Here is a 24,176-nt window from a genome sequence, read left to right as displayed (position 1 = left end):
TATAATTGGGGAGCAATAAGAAAAAGTAATGTCACTATTAAGAGTGAACAAATCAGGACCAATTCAAATGAATAATAGAATGCAGTCTGTAGCACCACTGTGAAAGCAGCAATTATAGCTAAGATTGGATTATGAGGGAAAGAGTCTTTTAACAGAAAGATGTCCTAACTCTGAATTTTGGATTCATCATGGCTGAAGGCACACTAAGCCAACAGCTCCTGAGAGAGAAGCCCAGATTTCCTTACCTACTTAAAACCCGGTTGTTCATCCAACCAAGAAGGGAAAAATTACAATTAAATCTCAGTTTTCCCCTTTGTGTCCATCAATAGCAAATGCCTTATATGAGACTGATTTAACTCAATTCTGATTCTGTTTTACAGTCTCCCGGTTCAGGCAGGAAGCATTTGAAGAATCATAGCCCAGCCCTCATCTTCCCAGCTCCCCTCCCCCCTTGATACTGCTCCCCAACAGTAGACATCAGGGGTAAAAGGCAGTACACAGTCAAAAGAGGTATTTACATTTTACTAAACAAGTCAGTCAAGAGATGTGATAGCTATAGGCAGAAAGGAATATACATAAGGTGTTTCAAAATGAGGCATAGATAGAAACAAACAGAAAACATTGGTTCTCTCTTTATGTCTACATCGTTAGGAAAACCTAAAATATTGAATGACAACAAAAGTCCCCATAGATGTTCTATAAAAAACTAAATCAGTTTCCACAGCATAAAACTTCAAGTGTATAACTGGAATTTCAGAGGGCCAGCAACTAGTGCCCTTTTAGTAAACCTGGGTACCATTTAGATTCTAAAAATAAACATGCAGAGAATTAAGATGAAAATAACTCCTAAACAGAGCCTTGTATAGCATTCATGCTCAAAAACTTCTAAAATAACAAAATGAAAGTAAAATAAATAAAAGAGAAAAATCGTATCAAAAAGAAAAAAACAATTTTAAAATTGTAACTAGAGAAAACAGACTGCCGAGCAAGATTTGGCACATCATTATTCTTAGGATTTCAATTCTGGATTGAAATATAAGTAAAATGGTTTTTCATTGTGAAAAGCATCTTGCAGGGGTTTCTCTAGGCTAGTATGGCCATTCACACACACCAGGCTTAGAATGAGGACAGTCACTTATTGCTCTAATACATCCCCTCCAGTACACACCTTCTTTATGTAGATTCACATTAAAAGTCTAGCACCGTTAACATGACTCTCTGGGTAACATCACAGCCACTGCCCCTCTTTTGGTATCCTCATGCAAAATAATTTAAATGGATTTTATTACAAAAAGAGGTATAATTAGCAGTCATGTTATAGTACAAAGTATTGATGCCACAAGCCAGTTTTCTGAAAGTGCCTCTAAAGCAGCACCTGTACCATTCATGTTTATAAATCAGGTAATTGTACATCTAGCCACTTATGTGTGTATGTGATTAGTCTAATTTACATATGCAAATCAATTATCTTATATACAGTTTGCCAACTTCTTGCTTTCCTTAGACTTTTTTTTCCCCCACTGTGTAAGTTCAAGTAGATCAGATTTTGTATATACCATTTTATTAAACTAAATTTATTTTTTTTCTTAAGCCATTTAGAGCTATTTCCAGTGTCTCTATCTGACAATAAATTATAAGGACAAAATTCAAAGAAATTGTAACGACTGTACTGATTCATTATATCTGGATGCTGCTTTACTTATAGAATATTCCCAAAATATTTTAATCAATCCAACTCATTTTAATCAATCTGCTCTCACATAAAACATTTAACTAACATCGGGAGTTTCCAAATGCTCCCTAATTCCAGGTGATAATACTGAGAAATGCTAAGATATTAGAATAGGGATTTAATAGGCATTATGACAATGAATGATCTCATTCAATATTTTTAATCTCTGGGAAAAGATTTATACTTTATTTTGTTGTCCATTTAGGCCTATATTAGACAGAATACCTGACTCTCCACTTAAATGCACATCTGCCAATGATTCTATACATGGAAGAAAAATTAAAAATGCATTATTGAAAATGTTTTGAAGGATATAAACAAATTATATTCAAGGTTACATCAAGGATTTTGTACAGCAGTACTTCTCAAATATGCAAACACAAACAAGAATTAAACTCTAAAATTATCCATTAATGTAAGGCAAAATGGTTTAGGTTGATAGTTTACACTCTATTACTTGGTAACTACTTTTAGATGAGTAAAAGTTTAGCTTTGCTTTTATATGTGATTTCGCTAAAAATACAAAGCTATCTTAAACTAGAGAAATAAAAAATGCAGTTGACCCTTAAACAACAAGGGTTTGAACTGTGTAGGTTCACTTATATGTTAATTTTCTTCCACCTGCGCCACCCCTGAGACAGCAAGACCAACCACTCCTATTCTTCCTCTGCCTGAGACTATTCCATGTGAAGATGATGAGGATGAAGATGATGATCCACTTCCACTTAATGAACAGTGAAAATATTTGCTCTTCCTCACGATTTTCTTAATAACATTTTCTTTTCTACAGCTTATTTTATTGTAAGAATATAGTATATAACACCTATGACATAAAACTATGCATTAATTGACTGTTTATGTCATCAGTAAGGCTTCAGGTCAACAGTAAGCTATTAGTAGTTAAGTTTTAGGGGGCGTCAAAATTTATACCTCAATTTCTCAGTGCATGGGAGATTATCATCCCTAATAATTAAAAGTTAGAGTCAACTGTAATACTGAAATCATAGATAAATTGTCTATTTTTAAAGGACACACATGGCTATTTAATTTTGTAAAACAATATATAGCATCAGATGATGAAAGATTTTTGAAAATACTTTTTTACATTTTGAAAGGCTCCGGACTATAAAGGTGGCAGATGAAATATATAAATTTATTTCCTCTTACTCATGAATCTCCATTAAAATGCTACAAAAGGAATAAAATATTATAACCACAAAGAAAAAAGGAAAGCACTGAGCAAAAAAATTCAATAAATTTTGCAATATGGAAAGCAGGTAAGCAAGTGGTAACTGATTTAGCAATGAAGAGGAAGCCACAAACTAAGATACTTTGTGTGGTTCTTTTGTAGTCACCTGAACAGATTAACCCAGACAGTGCTAGGGAATAGTAGAGGTGGAGAAGCAGTTTAGAGGAGCAGGGCAGAAAGCAAGCGGTCATTTGGAAGTCTGTAATCAAAGGACTTGAAACCCTCTTATCACATATACAAAATATCAACATTCAGAAGCCTGCCTGAGCAGTACACACACACACACACAGGTTAAGAGACTCGAAATTTTGTTCCCTGCTGACACTGAACTGGAGGGATTCAAGATTTGGTGGCATCAGCAAAATGGGTAATCTGTGAGAGGCACAAATTACTACATGACGTGCCAAACAGAGAAAGAAACTTGGAAAGAGGAGGCCAAGGGATTTAGGAACCAGTGGTTCCATCAAGGTGGGCATCAGAGAGACATCAAAGAGGTCAGACACATGGCAGTTCTCCAAACAAGAGTGGGAAGATGAAGAGCTCCAAAAGTGTAATGAACAATATTGCCAAAATTAAGAGCATGGATTTCTAAATAAGGCAGTATAGAAGCTCAGCCATACTTTTCTAGATACAGCAATCACAACACATCAAAAGTGTGGACCTGCGCAGGAGAAGGTGGCACCACTAAACTGGATCTGTTTTCATTGCTTTATCTTATCAACCCTTCGGAACGATCTTTTTTTTTATTACTCAAGTGAATGTATTTACTTTGAAAAACATAACAATGATTAAAACTATCTGAAGTTACATTAAGTAAAAATATAGGATAATTTTGTAAGTAATATTGTCAAAATATTGAAACATACAAAAAACATACACTCCTATTCAACACAGTATTGGAAGTCCTAGCCAGAGCAATCAAGCAACAGAAAGAAATAAAGGGCATCCAAATAGGAAGAGAGGAAGGCAAACAATCCCTGTTTGCAGACGACATGATTCTATATCTAGAAAACTCCATTGTCTTGGCCCCAAAACTTCTTAAGCTGATAAACAACTTCAGCAAGATCTCCAGATACAAAATCAATGTACAAAAATTACTAGCATTCCTACACACCAAAAACAGTTAAACTGAGAACCAAATAAAAAATAATCCCAGTCACAATTGCCACAAAATGAATAAAATACCTAGAAATACAGCTAACTAGGGAGGTGCAAGATCTCCACAACGAAAGCTGCAAAATACTGCTCAAAGAAATCATATGACACAAACAAATGGAAAAACATTCCATGCTCATGGACAGGAAGAATCAATATCATTTAAATGGTCATGCTTCCCCAAAGCAATTTATAGATTCAGTGCTATTCTTATCAAACTACCAATGACATTCTTCACAGAACTAGAAAAAAACTATTTTAAAATTCATGTGGAACTAAAAAGGAAACTAAATAGCCAAGGTAATCCTAAGCAGAAAAACAAAGCTGGAAGCATTACACTACCCAACTTCAAACTATACTACAGGGCTACAGTAAACAAAACAGCATGGTACTGGTACAAAAACAGATACACAGACCAATAGAACAGAATAGAAAGCCCAGAAATAAGTCCACACACTTGAAACTATCTGATCTTTGACAAAGCTGACAAAAACAACCAATGGGGAAAGGATTTTCTATTCAATAAATGGTGCTGGGACAACTGGCTAGCCATACGCAGAAGACTGAAACAGAACCCCTTCCTTACACTATATACAAAAATCAACTCAAGATGGATTAAAGATTTAACTGTAAAACCCAAAACTATAAAAACCTTGGAAGACAACCTAGGCAATATCATCCATTCTGGACACAGGAACCAGCATAGATTTCATGATGAAGACTCCAAAAGCAGTATCAACAAAAGCAAAACTTGACCAATGAAATCTTATTAAACTAAAGAGCTTCTGTACAGCAAAAGAAACCATCAACAGAGTAAACAGTCAGCCTACAGAATAGGAAAAGATGTTTGCAAACTATGCATCTGACAAAGGTCTAATATCCAGCATCTGTAAGGAACTTACGTTTAGAAGGCAAAAACAAACAACCTTATTAAAAAGTGGGCAAAGAACATGAACAGATTCTTTTCAAAAGAAGACATACATGTAGCCAACAGTATGTGAAAAAAACTCAACATCACTGATCACTAGAGAAATGAAAATCAAAACCGCAATGAGACACCATCTCACACTAGTCAGAATGGCTATTTTTAAAAAATCAAAAAATAACAGGTATTGGTGAGGTTTCAGAGAAAAGACAATGCTTATATGCTGCTGGTGGGAGTGTAAATTAGTTTAGCCATTGTGGAAAACAGTGTGATAATTCCTCAAAGAACTAAAAACAGAACTACCATTCAACCCAGCTATCTATTGCATTACTGGGTATATACCCAAAGAAATAGAAATTGTTCTACCACAAAGACACAGGCACATGTATGTTCATTGCAGCACTATTCACAACAGCAAAAACATGAAATCAACCTACATGCCCGTATTAGTCCATTTTCACACTGCTGATAAAGACATACCCGAGACTGGACAATTTACAAAAGAAAGAGGTTTAATGGACTTACTCCACATGGCTGGGGAGGTCTCACAATCATGGTGGAAGGCAAGGGGGAGCAAGTCACATCTTACATGGATGGCAGCAGGCAAGGAGAGAGCTTGCACAGGGAAACACCCCCTTATAAAATCATCAGATCTCATGAGACTTATTCACCATCACAAGAACATCATAGGAAAGACCTGCCCCCATGATTCAATTACCTCCCACTGGGTCCCTTCTGCAACACATGGGAATTTAAGATGAGGTTTGGGTGGGGACACAGCAAAACCACATCAATACCCATCAATGGCAGACTGAATAAAGAAAATGTGGTACACATACACCATGGAATACTATGCAGCCATATAAAAGACTGAGATCATGTCCTTTGCAGGAACATGATTGGAGCCAGAGGCCATTATCCTTAGCAAACTATCGCAGGAACAGAAAACCAAATGTCACATGTTCTCACCTATAAGTGGAGCTAAATCATGAGAACACATGGACACGAAGAGAGGAACAACAGATACCTGATGGTAGAGGGTGGGAAGATGGTGAGGATCAGGAAAAATAACTAATAGGAACTAGGCTTAACACCTTGGTGATGAAATAATCTGTAAAACAAATCCCTGTGACACAAGTTTACCTATATAACAAACCTGCAAATGTACTCCTGAACTTAAAACATTTTTAAAGAAAAAAACATACAAAAAATGAAGCAAATATGTTAAATTTAAGAATTTTTTATAGGTTCAAATATTTTCCACAATGATCATCTATTATTTGTAGAATCATTTAAAAACCATAACGGAGGCCAGGCGCAGTGTCTCACACCTGTAATCCCAGCACTTTGGGAGGTCGAGGCAGGTGGATCACTTGAGATCAGGAGTTTCAGACCAGCCTGGCCAGTACGGTGAAACACTGTCTCTACTAAAAATACAAAACTAAAAAATTAGCTGGGCATGGTGGCATGTGACTGTAATCCCAGCTACTTGGGAGACTGAGGCTCAAGAATCGCTTGAACTCAGGAGGTGAAGGTTGCAGTGAATTGAGATTGTGCCACTGCACTCCAGCCTGGGCAACACAGCAAGACTCCATTTCAAAAAAAAAAAAAAACATAGTAGAAAAATATGAATATAAAGTCTTAATATAATTTATTTATGATTATTGTGCCTATTACACTTTGGCTGTGTCCCCTCCAAAATTCATATGTTGAAACTTAATGGTGAATGTGATATTATTAAGAGGTGGGACCTTTAAGAGGTAATCAGGCCATGAGGGCTTCTTCCTCATGAATGGGGTTTTAAGATCCTTATTAAAAAGAGGCTCCACACAGTGTTGGGCTCTCTTGCCTTCTGCCCTCTGCCATGTGAGAACACAGCATTTCTTCTTTCCAGGGCATGTAGCAACAAGGTGCCATCTTGGAAGTGAACAGGCCTCACCAGAGAAGTGAACCTGCTGGTTCCTGGATCTTGGACTTCCAGCCTCCAAAACTGTGAGGAATAAATTTCTGTTCTTTATGAGTTACCCAGTGTGTGGATTTTTGTTATAGCAGCACAAATAGACTAAGACAATGCCACTTCAGGAAAAGCAATGGAACATTCAAAAACAAATAAAATACTCAAATGCTAATAAAACAATGATGAACACAATAAATATATGCTGTTATAGTTGTCAAATAAAGGTATCTACTGTCCCTGAATTTGATAAAAGCGATTTTAAAAAATTCTAATAGATTTTATTAGAAATAATGTTTACTGCACTTGAATAATGTTCAATGAAAATCAGAAAAACGGAATTTTTCTGGGACTGGCAATCACCTTAGTGTGGGACCTGCTAGTACTCCTGCCTTAGAGAGGATTGCTCCAGTGTAAGAAAAACTACTCTCAGGACTGGAAAGGGCAGACACTACAGATTCCCTTTAGCAACTTATTCAGTATCAACACCATTTTAAGTAAGTTTTCTTCCCTGTAAATATAAATACCTGGTTCTGTAGCTCAAGTCATTAGCATTCAATAAAGACAGAAAAAGAAAATCATAGCTCACTATTGTTGCCTAATGAAGCCTCACTTAACATTAATTTTCTTGTATCTTAGCACCTGGCACAGAGGTTCATCACATGTTAATGAAACAAAATATAGATGAATAAATAAATATTATAATGAAATCCCTTTTAATTTTTTTTTCCCATGGGAAAAATAATCTCAGTTTCTTTAGTCTTCTATTATGGAGTAATTTCCTTTTAACATTTACTAGTCTTTGTGGCTTTCCTTCAATTTTTTGATGTTTCCAAGACGGCAAGGCCAAAACTAGGCACAACATTCATGGCTGGTCAGGAACTTACCAGAATTGTTTTTATGATATCAATGTTACATAAATAGTATAATAAGTCATTTCAGAACCATACTCTAAGTTTCCATCCATACAAATAATGCTGAAACACTTACCTCGAGAACCAACCACAGCTTGTCTCCATTTACTTTATCCTTCTTAAAGTATATCCCATAGAATCTGACCACATTACGGTGGTCAGAAAGTGCTTTTAAGATGTTATACTCTGCTTCAATCTCTTCATCAATATCCTAGTTTCAAAAAGTCGTAAGAATAGAACTGTGAGAAAAACATGAGTAATGTCAAAGAAACAGATTATAGAATACCAAATACAGAATTTGATTATGTCAAGGTCATAATAGCTTTTACTGTGCTTGGTATTATGTACTGTAATTTCTCATTACATTATTTAAGGGGAGAGATTGTGATTTTCATGATAATCAAGTGAATCTCAAGTTATATCAATTTCATCAAATTTTAAAATGGATAAATAAAATGTTATTTTTATATGCAATTATAAGTAAACATCTATGGAGAGCTACTCCAGATGATTTTGCTTTTTTGTATTATTAACTTTGTTACAATGGCAAAGCCATTGATCTGAAATAGTAAATTTTAGGACTGGAAATCTGGTTCATTTTGTTTCTTTGGAAAACAGGACATTTAGAAGCTATCCAAAACTCAGTCATACAAACAATAAATTCCCACTTTTCCAAAAAAACTCAAATAGAGTTAAGTTATAAAAGATTGCACAAAACCTTTAATGATCTAAAGGTCCATTCAGCAAAAGAAGAACAGGTTGCTATCTTATCAATAAGAATGGAAGACAGCCACTTAGTCATATTTCTAGAAAATCACATATATATGAAACAATTCACAGAGTAATAAATAAGAGAAAGCTTTATTAATATTGCTTTTACAGTGACATTTAATGCTTATGTTATTTTATTATAGAATCATGGAATCACAGAGGTAGAAATTTAAATCTGAACTCTAATTTTAGAGGCATAAAGTTAAGCCCTGAGAAGTTGGAGTCAGAGCTGGTTAGAGTAAAATCCAGATATAGACTCCAAGCTTGCTACATTCTCATCTTACTCATTCAACTCCTCTTTTGAAAATAAAATGACTGATTAAAAATATGTAATAGTAAGACTCCTTTAATTTAAAATAAGCAAATCTTTGCAAGATGTTTGGATGCATTTAAATTTATTTAAGATTATAATCTCTCGGTTATAAATCTTTTTTATTTGACTTGTGACAAGATGAAAGAACAGTAAATAAATAATTATTAGAAAAATGTATATGTACTGTGACAAGAATGAAAGCAAAAGAATAAATTAAGTATAATAGTTATAAATCAGTATTTCATTAAATAGTACTAAATATGACTTATAAGGTTTGTAGGTATACCATACATGAGTAAATTATGAAAGAACAGTGGTTACACGGATTATAAGCCATTTGTTCTCCATTAAGAAGGAAGGGAAAGAGATACACCATGGGCCAGACAATGGTATTGGACTGAATTTCTTTCTCTTGCTCCCACACACCTGAATCCCTAATGCAAAGGCTAGAGGAAAGAGAGGTATAGTCACTTTGGTAGAACTTAATTTGTACCTCTGTTCCTTCAGTTTAAATGCTTAGAAGTTTCCAAGAGAATGTGAAACATTCAGCAACAGTTAAGCCTGGGCATACTGAGTCTGACTTTTTTTTCCTCCAGTGTATTTAATTTATTACTTTAACATACACCTCCCCACCTTTCCCCTCTGCTCAAAATAATATGGAGGAGTGTAGTTATAATGGGTTTAGCAGAAATAAACTATCAAAAAAAAAAAAAAAAAAGGAACAGCAACCCTAAGACGAACAAGACCTTTTGCAGCATCTCACAAGTAGTAGATGAGCTGTAACAAGGACCTGGGACTCTGATGCCCTCTCTATACAATTTCATCATTTTCATCATGCCATGCTCCCATCATGTGTGCAAAAGTCTCTTAATTGGAGAAGTTGCTTTCAATAGATGTTGGAGCATCTGATGACTAAGCTCATTCTGGCTCTCCCATGTGCTATGGGAGAGAAAGGTGTCTACCAGCAACCTGAAGATATTCTGAAACTGCCAGCTCTCATTACCAGAAAATAGAATCTCAGTAGTCTCATGGTCTTAAAACAGAAAAAAGGTTTGGCAGTTTTGCTTATTACAACTGCTACTTAAAAAAAACAAAAACAAAAAAAACAAATGGGGGCCCCTACTGTGGCCTCCTGTAAGCAGAGACCAGCAGAGTTGAACATGAAATTTAATTCTTCACAATAAGGAACTTTGCCCTGATTATAAATCCACACCATGTTTGCTTTGGAAACATTTAAGCAAACCTGAAAATTAATTTTCCTTCTAAAAAGTCTTCTTTAGTTTGGCCTAAGAGAAATATTTCCTGAAGCCTAAATAAGCACAGGACGAAAAGAAGATATGGTTAAGATGCCATTTTTGGATTATTTGTAGATTCCTGAGTTTGTATCTTTACAATTTTTCATGTCTAAAATAACATTGAATCAACTTCAATAACATTGTCGATTGAGAGTTGCATTTTTTGTGTGCTTATGCAATTATTCATCAAGTACTTATTGTGCCTTATTACATATATTAAGCACAGAAACTTGGAAAAGCAAATAAGTAGACTTTTCCTTCACCTTTATCTTCAAATCGTAACCTGTTTTAGACTGCTATTGTGATGAATAAATCAAGATAAAATACTTACAGTCTTTTTAAGTGTTTCATACAGATAAAAATAAAGCTAATTAGAAGGAAAAAATATGACTTACGTGAATTGGATCAAGAATTTTGACTGCTGCTTTTTGGCCATTTTTCTTATTCAATACTTTAAAAACTTTCCCGTAAGTTCCTTTGCCAATTGTCTCAGTGATTTCCCACGTATCAGAAGGATCAGGAAAGTTATCAAAGATGATTGTTTTTCCAATTAATGGAAACATCTCAAAGGTTTAAATACCTGGAGATAAGAAGTACAGTTTCATCTACATTTGATTGAGGATATCAAATGGCACACACAAACCCATGGGAAATTAGCAAATATTTTAACTGATATGATAGAAAATATTCAACAGTAACCAAACATATTTCAGAGTCACAGGAAATTTGAATTTCAATTCTCATTTGCAAACATTAATATGAATTTAATAACGCTTTGTAAACAGGGTTTTATTTCTATGTCCAATCTAGTCTCTTATTAATTGCTGTTAATTCTTTTTAAATTAAAATAAGAGACATTTATGTAATTTTGATTTTCTTCTTTATACTCCGGTATCACAACAAATCAAATAATTTTTGAATGAACCTTAGAGAAGATAAAATTCAACTTCCTCATTTAAGCAGATCTTGCACTTTATAAGTGATCATGTTTTATGTCACTTCTCTATGCAAAACTCAATAATGGGTACTCTACATGGCTTTTAGGATGAAATTTCCTTAACATAACCTACCAAATTCTTTAAAATATGGCCTTTGCTTAATGTTCCAGCCTCTTCTCTCATACACTATGATTCAGCTACTCTGGATACCTCAAGGCATTTCTTTATTGAAGACCTTAGTATACACTATTCCTGACCCCATCTGCCTGTGGCTTCTTTGCTAAATTGCAAAACCTACTTATCTTTCAGATCTCAGCTTAGATACCACTTCATACAAGTGTGACTACTCTCCACCCCATCTGGGTTGCATGCCCCACCTCAGTACTCCAGCAGCACACTGCACTGCTGTTATCTGACATCATTACTGTATGCCCAGCAACTGCAAGGGCTGAAATGATAGACCGATTAATTAAAGAATATGGCCAATGAGGTCCATTTATTGATATCATTATCAATATTATCAATAATATCAGTATCCCATATCATCACTGGTACCATTATTGTGATTGTAAATTAGATAGCATTTATGTATCTGATATCATCACTGTATATCCAACACCTGGCACACTGCTGAAATAATTGATTTGTCAATTAATTAAAAGAATAAGTCAATGAGATCAAGTGACTTTATAAAGGACATTTTACATTTTCTTGACTTCCAAGTGATGCTCTTTTCTATATTCTCCCTATATTATATTACACCATTTCTATAAAACTGCAAAAAAGGGTGAGAATAATAAAAGAAAGGAAAGTGCTCTTAGCACTTCTGGTAGCCCTCACATTATTTCAATTATCTATACAAACCACACTCTTTTCAATATATATCAATATTCCATATTAGCCCATGAAATTCACTTGTCTGGCCACACTCACAACTTTCAGCTTTATTCACATCACCAATCCACTGATCCTCAACTTTCTTTAAGCCCATCAACCCTCTTAATTTTTCACTCCCTACTCATTTCTCCTTCCCCAGGATAGACTCTAAAGCCTTGTATTATTGTGACATCTTTACAAAGGCCCTAAACACTCTTGTTCCTCCCTTTTTCCATCATATTCTCCTGGAGGGTGAAAACAACTCTGGTTAAATACTACATCTTCTTCACATCTGTGCCCGTAACTGAGAAAACAATACAACCATGTTGACTAGTTTCACCTAAAATCGAGGATAACAAACTGACAATTACACTATCAACTCTGCCCAGCAACCCTACAGCGCTTCTATTGTTTGTATATTCCCTGTTCTCTGGAGTTACTATTTCACAGTGATATCTTTCCTCAAATTTGTTTCTCCACAAATTTTTCCCTCTTTGCCGTTTACTCTTTCCTATCAAACTTTACAAATGATGCCTGTACTTCATAATTAATTGAAAAAATGGAAGGAATACCAAATCCTTAATATTCTGACCTCAAAAGCTACAAACCAATGTGCATCAAATGTAGTAAGTTCATTGCTATCCAGGGTAATTGCTATTTGTCCTCAAATAGTCTTTTCCTTTGGTTCCTTCTTGTCCCGTAGATCTCAGTTCAAATGTCAATTTCTTAGGCCCTCCTTGACGAACCATTATAAAGTTAGCCTTCTCCACTTATGCTGTTATTCTTTCATTAGAATGTAAGCTACATGAGGTATGGGCTCTGTTACTTTGTGACTGTATCCACAATTCCCAAAACAATGCCTAGCACATGATAGGCAATCAATAAATATTGACTAAATGGGCAAATGTTTATATGATCATTGTTAATTCTACAGCGGAGACCTAATCTATCTTGTTCACTTCCAAATCTAATAATCGATTTGGCCTAACTCTGTTCCTGGAACATACAGTAAATGTTAAATATATAGCTGTTGAATAAATGAATAAATAGGGTTCTTCAAAAACTACATTTTTTTAAGTTAGGAAGAGAAATAAGGTTTAGGAAGAACTGAAAATATGAAAATCCAAAACACAATAAGAGCACATTCTGATTCATTATATTTAAGGGCACATTATCTAGTAAATGGTTATGAATGCATGCTAAAAATTGTATTACTATATAAAAACACACTTCTGAATAGTTCTTAGAACACTTAATCTTTATGAAATTCATGCCTCTGATCCAAAATGCAAAGAGGTAATCAGTAATAATCATCCTCTTTAACAATTTCATAATCAGTGACAAAATCACTACTTCTTACATCTACTTGAGTCATGCAAATAAGCATTTATGCCATCTCTGTAACATAAACGTTAGACCAAAAGACCAAATTAAACCTTGTTAAAGGTCTGAAATAGGAGTTGTCAAGCAAGAGAAACATTCATTACATGGAATGCTGCCTTTCAAGCAGGAATGTTATTGAAAACAGTCTTCATTTCTGATATATTAACTCTTAGGAGTTAACTGTTGGTTTTTCAATACACAGACATAAGAATTCAATGAAAAATGAATAAACAACAAATACGTGCAAAGTACTTTTATGAGTTTTGGAAATACAAAGATAGAAAACTCACGGATAGATTAACAAACATATAACTATAACATATTATGAAAAGTGACAAATAATAATATGAATAAAGTACTATAATAGCCCAGGTGAAAAGCAATTAATTCTGAAGTGATCAGGAAAAGAATCACAGAAAATTCTGAAGTGGTCAGGAAAAGATTTGAGCTGGACACTAAAAATAAGCAGGAATTTGTTTAAAATGCAATTTTTTATTTAACAATTCTCAATCAGACAAATATTTAAAGCAGTGTATCAATACAGTGTAAAACATTATAAAGCAATAATCACAAAATGACAGAAACGAGGCATTTTGGAAACAGAATATACCTAGCCATGTTCCATATAAAGCAAATGAACAAAACTCCCAACACATAGGTAAAATGAAGCCATTTAAAATGACTGCTTCAAAATAATTAGGCTAGAATTAGGCTAGAATCAAGTCTCCTGACTGCTAAACTATACTTTTACCATACAAAGCTGTTTATTCTTTAAGAATGAAATAGAACGTCACAGCTAGTAAACAACTAATTACTTAATAACTACAGTAAATTGCACTTGACATAAAAATGTTTGTATATTTTCCCTAATCCTTTAGCATGCACAGAATTAAAAGTAATTCTCAAGCCTATAAAATTAAAACATATAATTAAGTTCTTAGTTATATGATCATGTAAGCCAAACAATTATTTTCAACATATTTATTTAACATATTTTGATACGTGCATTTACCATAAATCTGAAAAGGTACTCGCAAAGCTACATTTTTAAAATGAATACTCATCTTTTTGAATAGATTTATTATATATTGAGCTTCTGGGTTTTTTAAGATAGAAAAATCGGTCATAATACAATGAAAAATGTATCTTACTTCGGGATCTTCAGATTCATCTCAACAATTATTCTGCTTATTTTTGTAAACATGCACTTAATTCTTCTTTAATAAAATAACCAAATTGGCTTCATGCTCATTCTAAAACATAGCAGGGCTGATCTCCCACTGGGTTATCTGTGTTCCCTCTGCCTAGAATGCTCCTTCTCCAGATATTGACATGGTTCACACCGCCACTTCCTTCAAGTCTTACATCAGCCTTCATGTCCCCAGTAAGTCCCACCCTGATCATCTTAATTAAAATTCCAATCTGACTTCCTACATCCCATCCTGCCTCCCAACTCCTTGTCTCACTTACCCTGTTGCATTTTGATAACACTTGTCACCTCCTAACACTCTCCATAATTTCCTATAATTATGTTTTATTTGTTTTCTCCACTACCAGAATGTAAGCCCCTTGAGGCCTGAAATGTTTATCCTGTTTTTTCACTGATGTACTTCAAAGACTGCCTGACACATAGTAGACAATCCATAAATATCTGGTGAATATTAAGTAGAAATGAATAGAAAAGAATACACAGAAAATTTTCAAATGATTTCAACAATCAATTTTATCAAATTTTTTTAAAGAAATAATACCATCTTTGCCAGGCACGGCAGCTCACGCCTGTAATCTCAGCACTTTGGGAGGCCAAGGTGGGTGGATCACCTGAGGTCAGGAGTTTGAGACCCGCCTGACCAACATGGAGAAACCCCATCTCTACTAAACATACAAAATTAGCCGGGCATGGTGGTGCATGCCTGTAATCTCAGCTACTCGGGAGGCTGAGGCAGGAGAATCGCTTGAACCTGGGAGGCAGAGGTTGCAGTGAGCCAAGATCGTGGCATTGCACTCCAGCCTGGGCAATAAGAGCAAAACTTAGTCTCAAAAAAAAAAGAAGAAGAAAAAAAGAAAAGAAAAGAAATAATACCATCTTATGCAATTTTGTTTTCAGAGAATAGAGATAGCAGGAACATGTGAAAGTATCTATAATAAGACAGACCGTACAAAATCAGATAAATTCATTAAACACAACCAAATCGAAATTCTGGATATAAAAAATAAAATAACTGAATTGAAAATCTTACTAAAGGAGTTCAAGAGCAGACTCGAATAGGCAGAAGAAAATACCGGTGAACTTGAAGACAAATTACTTGTAATTATCATCTGAAGGGCAGAAAGAAAAAAGAATGAAGGAAAATAAACAGAGCCTAAGGGACATACTGAATGCCACCAACAAGACCAATATATACATTATGAGAGTTCAAGAAGGAGAAGAGAAAGAAAAATGGGAAGAGAGCTTATTTGAAGAAATAATGGCCAAAAACTTCACAAATTTAAGGAAAGTCATGCATCTGGAAATCCAAGAGGCTCACTGAATTGGAAGGCAAATCCAAAGAAACCCAAGCCCAGACATTATAATCAAGCTGTGAAAAGACAAAGACAAGAAAAAAAGGAAACTTAAAAGCAGCAAGAGAAAAGCAATTTATTACATACAAGAGACTCTCACGATTATCAGTGCATTTCTCAGCAGAACTCTTGCAAGCTAGAAGGCAGCTTAAAGTGCTGAAAGATAAAAACTTGTCAACTGAGAATTCTATATCTGGGAAACTATCCTTCAAAAAAGAGAAGAAAATTAATTTTTGTTCCCAGAAAATTAAAATGGATGGAGTTCATTACCACTCCATCTGCCCTACAAGAAATGCCAAATGGAGCCCTTCAGATTGAAACGAATGGATGCTAGACAATATCTTGAAGTCTTATGAAAATGTAAAGTTCTCCAGTAAAAGTAATTACATGGAAAATTATAAAACCCAGTAGTACTGTAATTTTAGTTAATGCCACTTTTTTATCTTTAATTTCAAACACAAATGCATAAAAATAGTTATAAATCTATGTTAATCTATTTTACATATCTACAATATGTAAAATGTAATTTGTGACATCAATAACAAAGTGTGGGGGCAGAGCTGTAAAGCAGTAGAATTTTTACAAGTAATTGAGTTAAGTTGGTATCAGTTTAAAATAAGTTGCTATAATTTCAGGATATACCCATGGTAACCACAAAGAAAATAAGAAAAGAATCAAAACATGTCACTACAAAATATACACTAAATACAAGGGAGATAATACTAGAGGAAATGAGTAACAAAAATGTCATAACATCAAAAAACAACCAAAAAATGATAATGGTACGTTCTTCTCTATTAGTGTTTTAAATGTAAATAGATTAAATTCTCCAATCAAAAAAGAGACTGGCAGAATGAATTTTAGAAAGAAACACACCTGATGCAACTATATGCTATCTACAAAAGACTTCAAGTCATAAACTCTTACAAGAGACAAAGAAAATGGGATAATGATAAAATGGTCAATTTGCCAAGTATACATAACAATTATACACATACATGTACCAAAATTTAGAGCTCTAAAATATATGAACAAACACTGACAGAACTAAAGGGGAAAAGAGACAGCTCTACAGTAATAGTAGATTTCAATATCCACAATAATGGATAGAACAATGAGACAGAAAATCAGAAATAAAGGACACGATCAACACTATAGACCAACTGGATTTAACAGACATATACAAAACGCTGCATCCAGCAATGACAGAATGCACATTTTTCTCAAGTGCACAGGAACATTCTTCATTACTATGTGTTTGACTGTATTACAAGCCTCAATGAATTTAAAGGGACTGAAAACATGCTAAACATCCTTTCTGATCAAAATGCAATGAAACTAGAGGACTGGAAAATCCACAAATATGTAGAAATTAAGCAGTACACTATTAAACCACCAATAAGTTATAAAAGAAATTACAAGAGAAAACCAAAAATATCTTGAATCAAATGAAAATAAAAATACAACAGAGCAAAACTTACAGAATCCAGTGAAAGTACTGCTAAGAGATAAATTTGTTGCTCTAAAAGCTTAAATTTAAAAAAGGAAGAAAAATATGAAATCAATTATGTAACTTTACACTTTAAGGAACAAGAATAAGAGTAGCAAATTGAACTTAAAGGTGGCCAAAAAAAAAAAAAGAAAAAAAACACTAGAAAATAATGAAGTGCAGCAGAAATAAATAAAATAGAGAACAAAAATGTAGAGAAAATCAACAAAACCATGAGTTGATTCTTCAAAAGGATCAACAAAATTGACAAACCTTTAAGCAGATTTACTAAAAGAGAGGACATAAATAACTAAAACAAGAAATCAAAGAGGGAAAATTATTACCAATTTCAGAGAAACAAAAATGATTACAAGAGAGTACTGTTAACATTTGTATGCTAACAAATTGGATAAACTAGATGAAATAGACAAATTCCTAGAAACACACAACTCACCAAGACTGAATCATGATGAGGTAGAAAACCTGAATAGAGGTATCACTTATAAAAGAGATTGAATTAGTAATCAAAAACTTCTCTACCACAACAACAACAAAATCTCAGGACCAGATCACTTCACTGGTGAATTCTACCAAACATTTAAAGAATAATTAACAACAACACTTCTCAAACTCTTCCAAAAATAATAAAAAGAGGGAATACTTCCTAACTCATTCTATGAGGCCAGCATTATCCTGACACCAAAACCAGACAGTGGCGCTACAAGAGAAGAAAACTGGAGATGAATATATCTGTGAAGATTGATGCAAAAATCCTCAAAATACAGTTAAACTAACTTCAACAGCATGTTAAAAGGATCATACACCATGGCCAACAGAGAATTATCCTGGACTACAAAAATTATTCAACATATGAAAATCAACCAGTGTAATATGCCATATTAACAGAAGAAAGCGGAAAAAACACATGATCATTTAAGTTGATGCAGCAAAAGCATTTGACAAAATTCACCCTTTCAAAATGAAAACACTCAACAAACTAAGAACAGAAAAAGACTACCTTGACATAATAACCATTTATGAAAAGCCCATAGCTAACATCATATTCAATGGTGCAAGACTAAAAGCTTCTTCCCTAAGATCAGGAACAAAACAAAAATGCCCACTTTTACCATTTCTATTCAACATATTACTGGAAATCCCAGTCAGAGCAATCAGGCAAGAAACATAAATAAAAGCATTCAGACTGGAAAGAAAGAATTAAAATTATCTCTGTTCACAGACTATTTGATCTTATATGTACCAAATCCTAAAGAATCACACACACACACACACATACACACACACACACACGTTAGAACTAATTAATGAATTCAGTGAAGCTGCAGGATACAAAATCAACATGCAAAAATCTGTTGTTTTTCTGTACACTAACAATGAACAACCAGAAGAAATTAGGAAAACAATTTCATCTACAATAGAATCAAAAAGAATAAAATACTTAGGAATAAACTTAACCAAGGAGATGAAACACTTGTGTATTGAAAACTACAAACATTGCTGAAAGAAATTAAAGAACACACAAATAAATGGAAAGATACCTGTGTTCATGGATTGGAAGATTTTATATTAGTTAAATGTCAATATTTCCCAAAGTGATCTATAAATTCAATGCAATTGTTATCAAAATCCCTATGATTTTTTTTGCAGAAATAGAAATAAAAATATCCTAAAACTCATGTGGACTTTCAAAGGATCTCCAGTAATCTTGTAAAGAAGAACAAAGTTGGAGGTTTTATACTTCCTGATTTCAACTTACTACAATGCTACAGTAATCAAATCATTGTGGTACTGGTACATATAGACAAATAGAGTGAAATAGAGAGGCCAGAAATATAGTCAAATGATTTCCAACAATAGGGAAAGAACAGTCTTGTTAACAAGTGGTGGTGGGAAAACTGGATATCCACATGCAAAAGAACATTACTGTTAGATCACATACAAAAATTAACTCAAAATAGATCAAAGACTCAAACATAAGAGCTAAAATAATAAAACACTTAGAAGAAAACATAAGGGAAAAGCTTCATGAAAATGGATTTGGCAATGATTTCTTGGCTATGACACCAAAAGCACAAGCAGAAGAGAAAAAATACATAAATTGGACTTGGTAAGAACCACAACTTTTGGATATCAAGGGATGTATAAAACATCAACAACAGAGTGAAAAGACAATCTTCACAATGAGAAAAAACATTTGCAAATCATATCTTTGATAAAGGGTTAACGTACAGAATATATAAATAACTCCCACCACTCAAAAAAAAAAAAACCTACCCAATTAAAAAATGAGCAAAGGATTTGATTAGAGTTTCTCCAAATAATATATACAAATGGTCAATGAGCATATGAAATGATGTACAACATCCTAATAATTAGGAAAACGCAAATCAAAAAGTCACAATGAGATACCACTTCATGCTCATTATAAGTTATTATTTAGAAAAAAGAAACCCAGAAAGAGATTTCAGTGTTGTTAATGTTGTAGAGAAATTGGAACTCTTGTGCATTGCTAGCAGGAATATATTGCAGCTGCTGTGGAAAATAGTACGGCAATTCCTCACAAAAATAAATATAGACTTACCATAGGATAAAAATTTCATCTCTTAAATATAAGCCAAAGAATTCAATCAAAGGCTTAAAGAGATATTTGTACACCCATGTTAATGGCAGTATTATTCACAATAGCCAAAAACAAGAAACAACCTACATGTCCACTGACAGATGGATAACAAAATGCTGTATACACCTACAAATGAAATATTATTTGGCTGGACGCTGTGGCTCATGCCTGTAATCCCAGCACTTTGGGAGGCCAAGGCAGGTGGACCACTTGAGGTCAGGAGTTCAACACAAACCTGGCCAACATGGTGAAACCCCATCTCTAATAAAAATACAAAAATCAGCCAGGTGTGATTGCACATGCCTGTAGTCCCAGGTACTTGGGAGGCGAGGCAGAGGCATCACTTGAACCCAGGAGTCACAGGTGGCAGTGAGCTGAGATCGTGCCACTGCATTACAGCCTGTATGACAGAGAGAGACTCCGTCTAAAAAAAGAAAGAAAGAAAGAAAGAAAGAAAGAAAGAAAGAAAGAAAGAAAGAAAGAGAAAGAAAAAAGAAAAGAAATATTATTCAGCCTTAAAAAGGAAGGAAACGTGACACATAATACAACATGGATGAGATGGATGAGCCTAGAAGACCTTATGTTGAGCAACATATGCCAGTCGCAACGGGAAATATATGATTCCACTCATATGAAGTGTCTAGAATAGTCAAATTCAAAGACAAAAAGTAGAATTGTGGTTGCTAGCAGCTGAGGGAAGAGAGAACAGGAACTATTGTTGAATGCAGAGTTTCAGTTTGGGAAAATAAAAAATTTCTGGAGATGGATAGTGTTAATGGTTGGGCAACAATGTGACTGTACTTAATGCCACGGAACTGCACATTTAAAAATAGTTTGAAAGGCAAATTTTATGTAATGTATGTTTTACCACAGCAATATAATTACCCAGAATGTAATACAGGGGGTCAAAATCATAGAAAAATGTGAAAACCAAGTTAAAAGATACGGAGAGGAGAATGGGATGATCAGGCTGCTCTCAGATCCATGCATAATCATCCATCTCCTGAATCTTGGGGACTGACCTCTCAAAACCATATTTCCTACACTCCTTGTCCAACTGGCTTCCTGCCCTGAGAAATTCTGCCAGTGAGTCCCAAGTAGGGAGAAGGGAGAAATCAAAATATTTTTCCTCTGCTTTCTTTGCTTTCTATGGTGATGTCTCCATCAGTTGCTGTGGCTCTCTACGGTCGCTGTTCCTGTAGGACAGAAACCGCCAGGGTTCTAGATAGCCTCAGATTCTGGGTTCTGCTAAGACTACCTCCTGCAGCATGAGAAGTAACAACAGTTTTTTGCCGCTGTTAACTTTCAAATTGCCTCACTATCCCCTATTTGGCTTTCAGATGTGACAAACATTTGTCACTAATTCTCCATATTAAATTCCTTCTGTTGAACTATATGGCATTAACTCTGTTTCCTTGACGGATTCAGCCTAACACAAATCTAATCAGAATTTGAGAAGAAAATAAGAGAATGGAGAAAAGGCAACCAATAATGACTGAGAGGGTTCCAAAATAGATGAAAGGTATGAACACTCCAATTCAGGAAAATTCGAATAAGATAAATAAAAAAAAATTCACACTTATATACACCACAATGAAACTATACAGCAACAAAGACAATAAGAAGTTCTTAAAGTCAACTGGATAGAAAAGAGTTATTACATACAGAGGAAAATAATTGGAATGATTGCTGATTTTCAAAAGAAGACAGTAGCATAATATATTCAAAACACTGAAAGAAAATAATTGCTAATCTGAAATTAACAAAAGTACCCATAAAATTATCTTTCAAGATGAAAGGCAAAATAAAGGTATTTTTCAGAAAAAAAAAAAAAGTTTCACACCACTGACCCCTGAGAAAGAGCACTTCTAAACGATATACTTCAAAAATGACAATGATCCTGCAAGAAAGGTCTAAATTACTGAAAACAGCAAAGAAACTTTATGTTGTATCTAAACTAACACTAATTGTAGGAAACAATAATGGGGTATGTTGGACAAGGCTGAACAGTAATAATCAAAAGTGGAAACGTGATAGGATTTAAAATGTTCTAAGTTCCTCTATAGTTCAGGAAGCAGTTAGAAATAACTTCAGACTTTAAAAGAAAAATATATATGTCAAATACTTGTAATAGTAGAATCTCAAATTACCGTGTATAGTCTCCAAAATATGAAAGGGAAAAAAACCTGACTTTACTAAAGTCATTCAATTAAAAAATTCAGGAAAGGAGAATAAAGGAAACATAAAATAAAGAAAAAGCAGTAGAAATAGAAAGCACAAAATAACAGGTGGAAATCATTATAATACACCAGTAACCACAATAATTGTAACTGGACTATACTCACCAATGAAAAGAAAGAAATTGGTAGCTATGGGCTGTTTGAAAGACATCCACCTAAAACCTAAATAGAGAGAAAAGAATGGAAGTACGATATGGTACCATGTAATCCTCAATAAAAGAAAGTGATGTGGCTAGCTCAATAACAGACAAATATATTTTAAAGTAAAAATATTTATTAGAGGCAGGATGGCCACTACATAGTCATCAAAGACTTAATTCATCAAGAAAATACAAAAACTCAAAACAGAACCCCAAAACATGTCAAATAAAAGCTGAAAAAAATAAAGAAATTCACAGTTTTAATGGGAGATTTTAACACACGTTCTCTGTAATTTTTTGATTAACTGAACAAAAAAGGTGTTTGTAAGGATAAATAAAATTTAAACAATATAATTAACAAGGACTATTTAATGGATATGCCAGAATACGTATGAAATCCTACATACAAAAAAGAATAGATACACTCTTTAAGCACATATGATTGCAATGCAATTAAGAAATTAACTACTACAAACTACGTTGTTAAAAAAAAACTATACAATTGCATACCTTAAAAAGGCACTAAACAGTTTAAAAGTAAAAGAGGAAACATAATGAATATTTTAAAATAGACTTAGAATTGAATAATAATGAAAATTCTACTTATCAAAATGTACGACCAGCAACTATAGTAGTGCACAGAGGAAAATATATAGCCTCAAATTTCACATTAGAAAGGAAGAAAAGCTAAAATTATATAAAACCAATGAAAGTAGAAAAAGGGGAGAGAAGAAGGGTATAAATTAAAGAAAAACATTACAGGAAAAGAGAAAGACAGACTAGGGGATTCATAAATATAATAGTTCTTTAAAGGTGATTTTTTAAAATAGGGAGATCCTTGTCAAGATTGATCAAGAAAAAACAAGCAAGAAAGAAGGTACAGATGTGTAACATTAAGTACGAAAAGACTAACAAATTAGAGCAGAGACTAAAAAGATAATTTTATATTAATAAATCTAAAAACAGATTGGATGGACAATTTCCTAGAAATATTACAGAAGGAAAAAAATAGAAAAATAAAAGCTATTTTTCTTGAAATGATTGCATTCATGGGCCTTCATATTTGAACTCCAAACATTTAATTCTTTACTCATATAACCTCTAAGGAGAGTACATAAGTTAAACAAAAACCATTCTCTCCAAACTCTGTATCTCATAATACTTCACATGTAATGACCAAATCCATTGGTAGAAGAGGTTAGAAACCCACCTTAGTAATAACTGCTTCATAAGTGAACATAGGCACATTTTCTTTTCTAATATAATGCAAATATCAATAAATTTAATCATTAACTTTCCAAAATACATAGAGGCACCATTTTTTAATGAAAATACAAGTTGCCTCATTGATATAGAACATGATAAGAAGGCAGCATATGACTTTACTCAAAACCAAGCAATATTTGAATATCACAAGTTTCACTTTTATAAACATTCATCATGTATATTCTGTAGAATATTATTCACAGATCCTTCCCTTTATGGACCCACTTCTATCAAGCTGCTTATACTGCATCACATAAGGATTACATCAGATTCAAAAGAAGTTCCTGCCTATGATGGAAGAAACACACTGGAGTTTCAGCTGGTCAGCTAAAG

At 33.9% G+C, this 24,176-nt stretch overlaps 1 protein-coding gene across 7 annotated transcripts in view; it reads right to left on the bottom strand.

The window, feature by feature from the left end:
- The window catches only part of MYO3A (myosin IIIA), a 261,924-nt gene that overhangs the window by 233,352 nt on the left and 4,396 nt on the right, over window positions 1-24,176 (bottom strand). For all 7 annotated transcript variants that reach the window (XM_008002560.3, XM_008002567.3, XM_073018805.1 and 4 more), the window contains 2 exons: window positions 10,704-10,888; window positions 8,006-8,140 (listed from right to left, as the gene is read on the bottom strand). In XM_008002560.3, coding sequence (XP_008000751.3) covers window positions 8,006-8,140; window positions 10,704-10,871 — 303 coding nt within the window. In that variant the 5' untranslated portion in view covers window positions 10,872-10,888. The remainder of the gene's footprint in view (window positions 1-8,005; window positions 8,141-10,703; window positions 10,889-24,176) is intronic.

This window comes from Chlorocebus sabaeus, chromosome 9 (genome assembly GCF_047675955.1).
Source record: "Chlorocebus sabaeus isolate Y175 chromosome 9, mChlSab1.0.hap1, whole genome shotgun sequence".
NCBI classification, from domain to species: domain Eukaryota; kingdom Metazoa; phylum Chordata; class Mammalia; order Primates; family Cercopithecidae; genus Chlorocebus; species Chlorocebus sabaeus.
This window is presented reverse-complemented; position numbering and strand designations above follow the sequence as displayed.